Source organism: Canis lupus, chromosome 24 (assembly GCF_048164855.1).
Source record: "Canis lupus baileyi chromosome 24, mCanLup2.hap1, whole genome shotgun sequence".
Taxonomy (NCBI): domain Eukaryota; kingdom Metazoa; phylum Chordata; class Mammalia; order Carnivora; family Canidae; genus Canis; species Canis lupus.
The window spans coordinates 46058792-46072834 of NC_132861.1; the positions used below are offsets into that span (position 1 = coordinate 46058792).

At 55.0% G+C, this 14043-nt stretch overlaps 1 protein-coding gene and 1 long non-coding RNA gene across 3 annotated transcripts in view; one reads left to right on the forward strand and one right to left on the reverse strand.

Moving 5' to 3' along the window:
* The window catches only part of LOC140616206 (uncharacterized), a 45012-nt gene extending 43592 nt beyond the window's left edge, over nt 1-1420 (reverse strand). The window contains exon 1 of the long non-coding RNA XR_012016750.1: nt 1151-1420. This is a non-coding gene — a long non-coding RNA (uncharacterized lncRNA). The remainder of the gene's footprint in view (nt 1-1150) is intronic.
* Nucleotides 587-14043, forward strand: part of EFHD1 (EF-hand domain family member D1) — a 45436-nt gene continuing 31979 nt past the window's right edge. Inside the window, exon 1 of one of the 2 annotated variants that reach the window (XM_072796700.1) lies at nt 587-931. In XM_072796700.1, the coding sequence (XP_072652801.1) occupies nt 624-931 (308 nt within the window). In that variant the 5' untranslated portion in view covers nt 587-623. Of the gene's footprint in view, nt 941-14043 lie in introns of both variants that reach the window. The other variant, XM_072796699.1, reaches the window with a different exon arrangement.

Below are 14043 nucleotides of genomic sequence, written 5' to 3' on the forward strand. Positions count from 1 at the left end.
CTTTCTTGTGTGTTTCACAGAAAAAGCTGGAGCCCCCCCAAGCCACGCGGCTGGTGCCTTGCTTCTGGGGGGGGGGGGGAGCCACGAGTCCCGTTACCCTTGCTTGCTCTCTTTTCTGTTTATTTGTTTTTGGTATTTTTAGTATGTTTTAGCAACATCTATTTTCAACGGAGGCTGGAAACGCAGCTCCGGGCTCCCTGCGGGCGCCTCCCGCCCCCAGACCTGGCGACCCCGGGGTGCCACCTGCCGCCGTGGGAGCGCTCGGGGTTTCCCGCCTGCAGCCGGGCCTGGGCCGCGAGCAGCTCCCCTCGAGGAGGAAGGAACCGCCCGAACGGTCGTGGGACCCGCGGCTGCCGTTTCCGCAGGGGCCGAGGGGTGCCCGGGGCTCCCTGGAGCGCGCGGGGGCGGCGAGGTCGGAGAGGACCGGGGCTCCCCTCGCCGTCCGGACCTCCCATCCCGGGCCTCGCAGGCACCTGCGCCCCCCCGCGGCGCCTCCCCGAAGCCCCGCCCCGCCCCGCCCGCCCGCGCGCCTCTTAACCGCCCGCCCGCGGCCGCGGGGGCAGAGCGCGGAGCCGCGAGGCCGGAGGAGCGCGCCGCCCGCCGTGCCCGCGTCCCGGGTCGCCATGGCCCTCCCGGAGCTGGCGCTCAAGCTGCAGCGGCGACTGCAGCGGGAGGCGGCGGCGGCGGCGGCGGAGGAGGAGGAGGAGGGCCCCCCGCAGGCGGAGCCCCGCGCCCCGGCCGCGCGGGACCCGGAGCCCGACCTCCCGGGCCGGGCGCCCCCCGGCAGCGCGGACGCCGAGCTGAGCGCGCAGCTCACCCGCCGGCTGCACATCAACGCGGGCGCCGCGCGGCCCCGCCGCTGCAGGGTCTTCCACCCCTACTCCGAGTTCCCCGAGCTCAGCCGCCGCCTCGTCAAGGACCTGGAGAACAGGTTCAAACTGTGAGCGCCCGCGCCGCCCTGCGCCCCGGGACCCCGCGGACCGAGCGGGATGGAGCGGGGAGGGGCCGGGCCCCGCGGGACGGGTGGGCTCCCTGGGGGCTCCCGGGGTGCCCTTGGCAGTCGAGCCCCCGGCTCCCGGGCCCGCGCGCGCCCCCCTCCCCGCCCCCGGGGCCGGTCGCCGCGCAACTTCGAGGAACCGGAGCGCCTCACCTGCCAGCTCCAGCGTTCTCTCCCCAGGGAGCGATGAGCCCCGCCGTCCTTTTATCTTTTAACACAAAAAGAGCAAAGTTCTCCTTGGCCGCCCCGCGGGGGCTCCCGCGCCCAAGGCGCTGGGAACTGGGAGTTTGTTAAACGCGTTGCAAAAGCTCAGGACGTTCCTGGAGCGAGCGCGTCCGGGGAGCCTCCTCTCTGTGACCCCTTCTGGCCCCTTGGGCAGGAGGCGCCTGTCGGGACCGGACGCGACAGCTGCCAGCGGGTCCCGCGGGGCTCGCTCCCCCGGCCGGGGCGGGTGGGGGGTGGGGCGGGGGGCGCCGAGAGCTCCCACTGTTGGGCCTTGCATCCTGCATCCTCCGAGGTCCCTGGGCCTCAGTTTCCTCATCTGGAGACTGAGGGCAGGACTCGTCCCGGCCTTTTAAGGCCATACCGTATTTTGCACACCCTAAGCTCCCAACCGAGCTATTAATATTATTTCCAGAATTGGGCCGAGACCAGAAAAATGCCTGGGGGAGCAGAGGCCTCCGGCCAGGTCATGCTTGGGGCGTTTTTAAAAGCCCTTGGAATGTGTTTGTCCTCTCGCGTGGAGGCTCTATTTAAAGGCTCTGTGGCCGGCACTGTGTGGCCGGAGCCTTGGCCCCTTCCTGAGGCTGGGCTGCCTTCCAGCCTCGGCCTCTGTGGAGGTCAGCAGAGGCTGGCACCGGAGCCTCCCTGCCTCCTCTGCTTCCCCGACATCCTGGTTTCCCTGGCTTGGTGGGACTAATTTGGGCAATTAAGGAAGGCTGAGTTCAGCCAAAAAAAAAAAGTGTCTGGGTGGAGATGGAAAAGCAATGGGTGAATTGTTTGTCCGAGCCCCTTTGATTTATTTGGGGTTCTGCTTCTCTTGGGAGGACTCCGGCTCCTTTATTCTCATGTCCCAGCAGTTCCTCCCAGCCCAGCTGGATTGGGGGAGTGCATCTTAGGGACCTCCACCTTCAGACTGCTTTACGGTGACTTCGGCTTCTTTTATTAATTTATTCTGTTGCTTTTTTTCGCCTGCAGAAAAATCTTTGAAAGGGTAGGCTTGTCTGTTGGCTGTCTAAGAGTCACAGAGGGCATCCACACAGAGGGTCTTCCGGCAAGGTGGCAGCTGTGAGGAAACAGGCCAGAGGGAAGGCAGTGTGTGTTCCCGGGTCCCAGCAGAGCTACTGTGTCAGGAAGAAGTCTAGGTTGGGTTTTCTCTTCCTTTCAATCAAAATTGGCATAAACGAAAAGGAGGTTAATTGGCTCACAATTGGTGTCAGGTATGGCGGGACCTAGGCGCTCAGATGATGCCATCGGTGTGTAGTTTCTCATATCTTAAGCCAGCTTCCTCTCTGTTGTCCCCATTCTCAGGTGACTTATCCTTGGTGGTGGCAGCCTGGCCACAGAAGCTCCAGTAAGTCCAGCGGGAAAGAGTAACCACAGCAAAGGCCTTATTGTCTCTCTCTCTCTCTCTCTTTTTAGCTTTACTATTGTTTCTTATTGGCTCTGAACCAATTGCTGTGGCCAGGGGAACTTGTGGCTCCCATTGGCCAGGCCTGAGCCACGTGCCCTGCCCCAGGAGGGGGGAGGACAGCCCCATCCTAGCAGCAGGGACTTGGTGCTGGGGAAGAATGGCTTTCACAGGCAAATGTCGGGGCTCTAGCCGAAGTAGGAGGGTCCTGTGCTGGGTTGGCTGTGAATGACCTTCATAGGTCATCCTGGACCCAGATTGTGGGCAGGCTCAGGCCTGCTGCTTTGCTCCCCTTCAGCCATGAGTGTCCTGAGGCAGGACTGGGAGCCCCTGTCATCAGGGAGTGGGATCTGAGGCCCAAGCTGGTGCATAGAAGCCTTCCTGGGAATCAGCCCCCTGTGTCCCGGACAGCGGGAGAGGCAGAGGTGCCGCTCCAGTTAAAGTCAGCTGAGCAGTATCTGGAGACACCAGCAGGGCAGTGGGAACAGTGTCGCCTTTGGATTCCGATGGACGTAGGGTGGAGAGGGCCTCTGGTCTGTGACCTTGGGCAAGCTACATAATCCCTCCAAGCCTTGGTCCTCTTGCTGCTAAGATGCTCACAAGTTGCTACCTTCCCGTGAGGGCCAGGTAGCTGCTGTGGCCACCGGGGCAGGGGCCACTGGGGAGTGCTGCCTTTCCCTACTGTGGTGGGAAAGACTCCCCTAAACCTGGTGTCAAGACCCAGTTATGCATCATGAGTGGGGGAGAGTGGGGATGAAGCCCCTTTATTCTGGGGGCTTAACCACTTTTGTCCTTTCATCTGTAGAATGGTGGCTGTTGTTCCTTTTAAGGAGTGTTGTGAGAACGGGGAGATGGATGGGTGACCTGCTGAGATGGCATGTGACCTAGAAGGGGGAGCCTTTTGCTAAAGATCATCCCCCCAACTTTGGCTCCAGCCCTATGTCCCCATGCCCTGCCCCACCTTCAGGCTCCCCACACCCCACAAAACAGGGGTTGCATTGCTCCAACTCCTGGGCTTCCACAAACTCTGCACCTGTTTGAGTGAGATTGGTTTTGAGCTCATTGGTTTTGAGCTCATTGGTTTTGCCCCTGGGTGCTTCTGCCCAGCTTCCCATACTGGGAGGCAGCCGAGACTTGGCTGCCCTTACCCCCACCAGGGTCAGCCGGCCCTGGGTTGGGAGATTTGTTACCTGGATACTTTTGACGCAGTTGAGTGTGTGGCAGTGACTCTGGGTGATGGACAAATCCCCCATCTTGTGAAGGGGCCCTGCTGTGCCTGCGGTCACTAGATCTGGCCAGTCCCCCTGCCAACCCCCTCCCTCCCCAGGGCTCCCTGCCCTCCTGCTGCCTCCACCTCCCTCCAGAGGGCCTTCTCTGCCTGAGCCCATCAATCCAAGGGGCTGCCTGCCCCTGTGGTCCTGCCAAGGCTGGGGCAGGCTGTGGGCCCCCATGCACACAGGGAGGCTGCTCTGGAGCTTGGCATTCTGGGATATGCCGCCTGGCCTGGCAGTGCCACCTGTCTTGTTGCTGGTTCTCTGCAGCCTGCCGAGGAGCTCTTTGGTCCCAGCTCTGCCCACAGCCCAGCCCTGATTCCTTTCTGGCTCTCTTTCATGTTTTCTTCTTTCTGCTATCCTGTATAACTTAAAAAAAACAAAACAAAACTCTAGTAACTTTTAAACTATGCATAGGTAGGTCCCCTTGAAAACCCGATTGCTCCCTCCTCTGTCCCCATGCCCACTCCTGCATTCACCCCTCTCTACAGCCGCCTTGGCCACTCACTGAGGGCTGGGCCAGGAAACCCTTTACTGGGGCCTCCCGGGCTCCTAGGTTGCCTGGAGGAGCCCTGAACGTGCCAACCCCTCCCTGACTCTCCTCCCTGCCCCGTGGGGGTGTCAGCTCAGCACCCGCCCTGCTGGCACTGGTCGTTACTGTGCTTCTGTCCCCAGTTGAAGTGTGACCCCTAGGTCCCTTTTTCTTTTTCTTTGCTTTTCTATGCATAAAAAAGTATAAGCGTGTTAAAAATCCCAGCTTACTTCTCATTGCCTGGCTTTCCAAACTTTTTTTTTTTTAAGATTTTATTTATTTATTCATGAGAGATGCAGAGAGAGGGAGAGGCATAGGCAGAGGGAGAAGCAGGCTCCTTGCGGGAAGCCCAGTGCGGGACTCCATCCCCAGATCTGGGATCACACCTTGAGCTGAAGGCAGACACTCAACCGCTGAGCCACCAGGCGTCCCTGGCTTTCTAAACTTAATCCACTGCAGAAGCCTGCGGAGGCTGTGAAGAGCAGGAATGTGGAGCCAGGCTTCCTGGGTTCAGACCCTGAGCCAGGGCCCAGGAGGTTTGCATCACTCAGTTTCAGATGATCACCCAGCTGTCATTTTGGCGGATGTGCAAATTTTATGTTGTCCTTCGTTTGCTTAATAATTCAAAACCAGGGGTGCCTGGGTGGCTCAGATGGTTAAGCATCTGCCTTCAGCTCAGGTCCTGATTCCAGGGTCCTGGGACAGAGCCAGCGTCAGGCTCTCTGCTCAGTGGGGACTCTTCTGCTTCTCCCTCTGCTCCTCACCCCCCAGTTCCTGCTCTCTCTCTCCTCTTTCTCAAATAAATAAATAAATAAATAAATAAATAAATAAATAAATAAAATCATTAAAGAAAAAATTTCAAAACCACTTTGCAATGTTTGCATTATCCTTTGAGGTTGATTTCTCCTCTTGAGCTGGAGAGTGGCGTCCTGGCTCCCTGCTGAGTAATTGGTCCCACTGGGGCTGTGCCCTGCCTTGTTGCCCTTCCAGGCTCTGTTGATGGGACTCACTCGCTCCACTGCTGGAGGAATGGATGACTGTCCCGGCCTGCTGTAACAAGTGGCCTCAAAGACTGTGAATGCATTCTCTGGCCCTTCTGTAGGCTGGTGCCTGAATTCAGGGTCTCAGCAGGGCTCTGCTAGCCACGAGAGCTTTAGGGAAGAATCCTTCCGTGTGTCTTGTAGCTCCTGGTGGTTGCCAGCAGGCCTTGGCACCCCTTGGCTTGTGGGCACCTCGTTCCAACACCTTGCTAGTGTCCGGCCGAGCGTTGTTGATGGTGCTCTCCTTGTATGTGTGTCCTTGTATGGCTTTCTTGTAAGGACATTGGTCATTGGATTTGGGGTCCACCCCAGTGTAGTATGACTTCATCTTAGTTTAATTTATTATGTCTGTGGTGATCCTATTTCCAAATAAGATCACAGTCTGAGGGTCTGAGTGGCCATGAATTGGGCGGGGGAGGAACCTGATTCAACCCATTACTCCAAGTGAGCAGAGTTGCCCAGTCCCTGTGGCTCCATGATGGCTTCTCCTTCCTCCTGAGTGGTGGAAGTGGGGAGCCAGAGCGGGGAGGCCCCCGCATTTGGGGGATGTCAGTGGCTTTAACAAAGCCAGCACGATTTCTACCCCCAGCAGAAGGGGGATCAGTCTTCCCAAAGCCCCATCCTAATAAAATGGAGTTGCCGTCTAATGACAAAACACAAAACCAATGGAACCCCGTCCCACCCCCTAACTCACACCAGAAGTGCGCTTACTTTCCACAAGAATTTCTGCTTAATCAGTTCCTAGATCCAAATTCTGATGTCGCCTTAGTTTACTCAGAACCCAACGACGGGTACAAAGTACGCCCGTTCTTTTTGTTCAGGGCTAGAGAGATTCATGCAGATGCTGCAGAACGGGCTGTGATCTTTTAAATTTGATTTTCCTCTTTGAAAGTGTTCTGTTAAAGAAAAAGAAGAAGAAAAGAAAAAGTATGTTGTTGCTTAGAGATTGTTAAGGTTTGGGAAAAAAACTGGATTCTCCCCAGCCTGCGAGCATGTTGGGTTCTTGGGCTGGGGGTGACTTGTCTCTGTGCCCTTAGGGTCTCCCGCAGATGAGCCTGGCTCCCAACTGGTGTGTTGTAGGAGGAAGAGAATTTTCGAGTGAGTGCGGGAAGCCAGAGGCACCATCAGCCTGGGCCAGACAACGTTCTTCTCCGTTTCCAAGTGTGTTACTGGATAGCCCAAGCCAAGAAAACAGTGGCCTGATTTTAAATGAAGAGCGAGAAGGCCCAGAAGAAACCGACTCTGTGTGTGTGTGTGTGTGTGTCCAGGGCTGCAACCCGAGCTGGGGGAGGTTAAGGCTAGACAGGAAATTTTAATTACCCCGGCTTCTCCAGGGGCCTCTTTCGGAGGGAGGTACCTAGGGCAGCCACCTAAGGGCAGGCCCCAAATGCTGTAATCTTGAAATGTGGCTGCGATGTTTTTGCAGCTATACTCAAAGCTTGTGCTGCAGTTCCCCAAAGAGAGGGTGGGAAGAGGAGCCTTTGGCTCCGGGAGAGTCCTCTTTTTATTGAGAGAATCCGAAAGGGTGATGTCATGGCCACCCCTCCAACCCTGCATCACCACTGAGCTGGGGAAAGGCTGGGATGTTGTGGAGCTGCTCCTTCCCCGAGTCTCCTTTCTCCTCCCTGAGGGAGGAAGAAAGGGGTGTAGACTTGGAGGGGAGCCCTTTGCTGTAGAGGCGAAGTTGAGGACTTTTACTTGGGGGAGGAGGTGGGGAGGAGAGACAGGGCACCCCCTCTCAGGTGCATCTTTTTGTTGTTTTTGCAGTTTAGCGCCTGCCTTCAGCCCAGGGCATGATCCTGGAGTCTCTGGATCGAGTCCCACCTTGGGCTCCCTGCATGGAGCCTGCTTCTCCCTCTGCCTGTGTCTCCGCCTCTCTCTGTGTCTCTCATGAATAAATAAATCTTTTCAAAAAAATTTTATTTGAGAGAGAGAGAGAGTGCACGAGCAAGCACGATCAGGGTAGAGGGGCAGAGGGAGAGGGAGAAGCAGACTCCCCGCTGAGTAGGGAGCCCGATGTGGGACTCCATCCTAGGACCCTGAGATCATTACCTGAGGCCAAGGGAGCTGCTTAACCAACCGACTGAATCACCCAGGTGCCCCTCAGGTGCATCTTTTGAGTGAACTGACTTGGATGATGGGAAAAGTGCATGGAAACAAACGGAAGCTCAGTGCTTCTCCCCGCCCCCCCCCCCCCCAGCCCATAGAGACAAGCGAGAGCTTCTGACTCTGATTGCATCTTCAGTGCACAGTGACCCACCTTGGATTTGAAACTCCCTCACCTGCACTGGGTTTTGCACCTTTGACCCGCCGCCGGAGGGTGGGGCCGAGAGATCCTGGGCTAGTCTGAATTCCTGGAGGGCGTTCAGCCAGAACCCGGGCTGGCTTCTGTTTTGGGGCCTTGGCTTCCCGCAGAGAGACACCATGACTTGGAACTAGAACTACCACTTAGGCCCGTTCAAGCACCAGTTGTTTCCATCTGCCCTCGTGCCTGCCACAGGCCACGGAGTGCCACAGGCCACGCAAGGGCGGTCACAGTTCCTGGCAGTTAGATCTTTGCAGGGAGTTTCTTCCTCCTTCTTTGCTCCCTGTGTGTCTCTCTCTCTCTGGGAGTCTCCTCCACTCTCATTACAGAGCCTTCTTCACATATTATGAGAATTTGAATAAGAGGGATTTGGAATGGAGTGATTAGAGTTGAAATTCAGTGAGTTATTAAAATCTTATATTATGCAAAAAGAAAAAAAATCCTTTTCCCCTTCTGCCTTGCAAGATCAGGTAACAGGTGCCTGCTTTCAAAGCTGTGGGGCCTACGGGACTCTAACTTTATGTATACACTAGCTCTGGTGCACCCCGAGTGCAACTAATAAATAGAAATACCTTCTTTTACTGGATTTGAGGAGGGTCTGATTTCCACCAGGCGAGGCCATTGCAGTTTCATGATGCGGCTGAGCCAGTGGGTCTCTGAGTGGTGAGTGGGGGCGCCTGGGTGACTTAGTGGTTGAGCATCTGCCTTTGGCTCAGGTCATGATCCTTGGGTCCTGGGATGAAGTCCTGAATCAGACTCCTCGCAGGGAATCTGCTTCTCCCTCTGCCTATGTTTCTGCCTCTCTGTCTCTCTCTCTGTGTGTGTCTCCCGTGGATAAATAAATAAAATCTGTAAAAATTAATTAATTTTTAAAAAATGGGCTGAGCAAATCGGGTCTCGGAGCTGAGGCTGCCAGAACTGTCTGTGACCAGGGATGAGTTGCTCCATGGAGGAGCCCAGCACACGCTCTAGGGTTGGCACACGTTGGCTTTCAGTTTCCCGCTTCATTAAGTAAGACCTGTGCCTTGGGCGTGCGTGCACTCTCCTGCTCACCTCACGCTCACCCTCACACACTCAGTGCTCATCTCTTCCACATGATGCTGTCCTGCCTCTAGAGCCTCTTTCAGCCCCCATGTCCCATCAGTGTTGCCGATGGAAGAGCACTACTGGTCCTGGATCCTACGTACTTCTTGGAGGGCCCATGTCCACGGGCATCTGAGCCTTTGGAGCAAGGACCACACTCTCCTGCAGGATGAAATCTGATTTATGGTCAATGACCTGCCAAGAAAATGGACCCCAGACATGGACTGGTTGCTTCCAAGACTGCATGACATTTTGTGACCCCTTTTCTAGTGTTCCCGCCTCTGGGCTCCCACAGCCAGCAATGTCTATACATTTGCTAACCATAATCTACTGTGGTACCATAATGATGGTGATGATCATGAGCCTCCTTCTTACCTACTATTTATAAGCTATTCATTCATTCATTCATTCATTCATTCTCTTATTCATTCTTTCATTCATTCAGCAAAGTGCCTGCTGTGTGCTGGGATTATACATATTGATCCAGAGGAGTCACTGCCCTTGAGAAGCTCGAACTTTTTTTTTTTTAAGATTTTATTTATTCATGACACACAGAGAGAGTCAGAGACATAGGGAGAGGGAGGAGCAGGCTCCCAGTGAGGAGGCTAATGCGGGACTCAATCCCGAACCCCCCGGGATCACGTCCTGAGACTAAGGCAGACACTCAACCCCTGAGTCACCCCCCAGGTGTCCTGAGAAGCTTGAACTCTTAACGGCTGGATTTAGATGATCCTGGTTGACAGGAAGGAATGCAAGTTCTGGAAAAGCCGTCCACCACCCATGTACAAGACACTTCATGTGGCCTAGAAGCCCATGAGGATGCCAGGGGCACTAGGACTCTAGGCTGCTGCACTGAGGGCAGGGGTCCTGGTCTCTGTGGACATAGCCAGGGAAGAGCAGCCAGCCAGGACAGGGAGGGGACCCAGGTCCCTGAGACAGGGAAGCACTGAAGGCCTGGGAGTGAGGATCCTCGAGGTGGAGGATGGTGGCTGACAGCTTTGAGCGTGGTGGAGAACCACGCAACCATGGTGGACACAAGGAAGGGAGGCTACAGCTTTGGTTCAGTATACAGAAGAAAGTTTTCTCATGCTTGGAGTTGCTGAGAAATGGAAAAAATTGTCTGGAAGGTGTTAAGCCCTTTACTCTGGGGCTTTGCTGGGATGTGGGTGGTCTGACCTCTTGGGGTGAGAAATTTGGGGCAGGGTTTTGGGAGGTGGGGGTGGGTGGGTGGGGGGGATGGACTATATGGCCTTCTAGTTTCCTTCAAGGTCATGGGCGGGCAAACTCCTTCAAGAAGGGGTCAGACAGTAAATCTATTGAGCCTGTGGGTCCTTGGGTCTCTGTTGCCACTATTTAGCTGCCACCACAAGACAGAACCAGCCATTTACTGCACCCACCAGCAAGACTGCGCCAGTCCCGCGTGGAGAAGGATTTGCCCTGTAGGCTGTAGCTTGCCAACCCCTGTTCTAGGCAATTAAGTCCCTCTGGAGTCTGCTGGATCCTAAGCTGTGGAAATCCCTGCTGGTCTCACTCTTCCCCTTCCTGGGTTTCATTCCCTGAAGCAGGCCTCAGGGCCCCGGGGAAAAAGAGGCAGAAGCAGAAGGGGATGGAGGAGGGAGCCCTGGCCACAAACACATCTGCTTCTTTTGCCAGCAAAGAGGCTCTGCAGCTAGGGTCCCTGGAGTGACCCTGTCCCCTCAGAAGGGCTGCCTTGGTGTTAATTCCCCTGAGAGGTGGTCCAAGGTGTCTGAACCAGGCTATGGGACAAACTCCAGCTGAAAAGGAAAAACAAAAGCTAAGTTGGTGGCAGAGACCTCAGCCTTGGGTGTCTGCCTCCTTAAGCCCCATGGCTGGAGCAGGAGCTCTTCCTCAGATAGTCAGACCCTTTCAAATCATGTATCCAGCTGCGGGCACCCATTTGCTGAGAGGATCCAGCTTCTCAACATTTTTTGTTTTGTCTTGTTTTGTTTTTTAAGATTTTATTTATTCACGAGGGACACAGAGAGAGAGGCAGAGACATAGGCGGAGGGAAAAGCAGGCTCCATCCAGGGAGCCCGATGTGGGGACTCGATCCCAAGACCCTGGGATCACGCCCTGAGCCGAAGGCAGATGCTCAACCACTGAGCCACCCAGGTGTCCCTCAATGGGGTTTAAAGCCCATTTCCCCAAAGCTGAGATCCGTTGGTTGGGAGGAACAAATTTAAATCTCACGACTAAAAAGAAGACGATTTTTTTGTTTAAAAGTATAATGTCCCTGTTCCAAATCTCTTGTAAAATAATATAGTTGTGACTTGGAAAGTGAAAGCCTGATGGCTATTCTCTTCCGAGGGATCGCTGCCATCAGATTAGGTACCAGTTCCTGAACGTGAGTGTTGAGACCACATATGCCCGTCTGCCTTGTATTAGTCCAAAGGCCTTTGGCTCAAGTGATGGAAAACCCTGCCCTGAACTCATCAGTGAAGAATCATCTCATATAACAGGGAGTCCAGAGGACAAGAGTGGCCCTTGGGCATGCTTGGCGGCTGCTCTCAGAGACCTAGGTTCAGTCCTCTGCCCTCCTCCAGACCTGGCACTGCCTTCATCTGGGGGCTGCTGGCAAGATAGCAAGTCCCCAAGTCACGTACAGCTGTGACAAAATTAGAGGCAGGAAAGACCAATAGTTCTTCTATTTTTTTTTTTTTTTGAGATTTTATTTATTTATTTGAATGAGAGAGAGCACGAGCAGAGGGAGCAGCCGGAACCCAATGTGGGTCTCAGTCCTGGACCCCGGGATCATGACCTGAGCTGAAGGCAGACGCTTAACCGACTGAGCCACCCAGGTGCACCGACCTATGTTCTGAACAATGAGAAGATCTTTTCCAGACAGATCCAGTAAGCCAGCCTCTGGCATTCTCTTGGCCAGCACTGGGTCATGGGCCCACTCAGGCCAGTGACTGTCCTTCCCTGAGGGTCAGGAACCTGGTCAAAGTGAGGGTTCTGGAGGGGAGGAAAGGAGGGCTGAGGTCCAACAGTGCTCCATTTGGGCCTTTTCCTGACCTTGGCTCTTTGTGTCTCTTGTGTCTTTGTTTTTGTATGGGAGGGGCTTTCAGAAGCAGGTCTGGATTCTGGAGACCAGGCAGGGAGCAGCTCATGACTGGGGGCCCTTGGATGCCTGAATGGAGAGGTCTTTCCTCTGGGACACTTGCTGCTGCCATTTTAATCAAGAGCCCCTTCTCTCTTTGCCTGTGGTTGTAGATCTCTGGCAGCTAAGACGGTGGTGTATCTGGGGGTGGGGAGGGGGATGTGTCCTCGTAACTGCCCTCTAGGCCAACATTCAGTAAAGCCCCTACATTTGCCTCAAGTAACCCTTCCACCTTACAAAGAGCCTGGCTGAACCCGCCACCTTGCCTCTGGGTTTGGAGCGCCCAACTGGCTCCCTTGGGCAGAATCACCAATTACACTCCTAGTCTGTTTTTTTGTCTTTGATGATGCCTCGCTTTTCCCAAGCTCCCCTCCCCTAACCTCCTTTATTCTCTTTATCATCATGACTCTTGTATCTTGTATCCCTTCTGGAAGGATCTCCAGGTGGAGAGACAGTGAGTGCATGGGGCCAGCCACCATCTTGACTGGGAGTCATAGGCGTTGATGGCTCTCCCTCCTTTTAGCGGCTCCTAGTACTGGGTAACTGAGGGCCCCTCTTGTGTGTGGGGTGGATGGGTATATGGAGGGGTACCTAGGCCTGGTTTTATTCCCTTTCAATCAGACTGTCCCACCATGTTGCAGGATAGAGGTAAATTCTTTGGTTTTAGAGGGAAAGACTGGGGTGCCAGGGCCTGGTTCCAGGGCAGGCAGAGCCTTGGTTGGGGGGCGGGACAGGGCGAGGAGTGACGGACTCCTTCCAGTCACACAGGTCTGGTTCTAAAGTAGGGACCCCTATTTCTGGTGAGTAGGCGGCCGCCTGGTTTCCCCCTATGCATGGCTGCCTCTGGGTGGACGATATGCGCTTCTGCCTTCTGCTAGCTTGGATCAGATCTGCAGAAGTAGGAGGACATTGTCCAGCATCTACAAACCGTGTACCCAGGGCTGGCCCCTCTGCCCCTTCCAGGTGGGAAGGATGGACTGAGGCTGCAGCTGATGCCAGCTCTGGGGTTAGACACCCCTGAGGGGGACTGCCAGGCCACCTGGCACTGCTCAGAGAACAGTATTGGGCCTGGGATAGCAGGCCCGGCATCAACCCTCTGCTGACAAGACCTGGCTGCTCACTGTCCCAGCTCTATGGCCATGGGGACCTGGTGAGCTCAGTCTTGGCCCTGGAGAAGTATTGGCCTGCTTGGCCTCCATGACACGGTCTCTGTCCCCTCTCTAAATGCCTCATGCTTTCCCCACCCCCCCTACAATGGTCAACTTTATTGCATATTGGGCTCCCCCCAAAAGAGTGGTTGCTCTTTACCACTTGTAGAGTACCTACTGTGTGCGGGCACTGCTCTTGGCATTTACATATTATAGGCACTATGAGGCAGGTACTATTATCATCTCCCCATTTCACAGATGGGGACACTGGGGGCAGAGAGAAGCTAAGTAACTTGCCCAGCATCACACATCCTGTACGTGGTAGAACTGAGCTTTGAACCCAGAAGGCCTACACTCTTGTTCCCTGTGCCACTAGCCTCTCATCAATGTTATTTCTACCCTCATCTTCTCAGGCTCCAAATCTCAGCTGTCCTTGACAGCCCCCCTTGCATAGCCAGGGGGGTCAGGGGTGACACAGCCTCTACAGGCTGCCTGACCACCAGGCCAGGGGCAGCTGGCCTCCTCCTTCCATCTTACATGTGACCTCTTGCCAGAGCCCAGAGCTCATTGCTGTGCTTCTCTATTCGGATTCCTCTGTGGGTTGGGGAAAACACAACATTCAGTAGCTTCCAGTGGCCCATGGGATGAGGCCCAGGCTCCTCATGATAACCTGTAAAACCAGCCCCAGTTGGCTAGTGTGTTCTTCTCTGTTACTGGTTGCCCCAGCCTGGCTCCACTCTTACTGGGCTGTTGCCTGTCTCCCCCCAGCCCTGCAACTTTCCCATACTCCCCAATTTCCAATTGATTGTACTTAGTCACTTGATTCTTGTGACGTTCCCATCCCTTTCCATAGTGTTTACCCTGGGAAAGCAGAGACGGGTCTTTATGCTCGAATGTGGCAAACATCTTCCTCCAA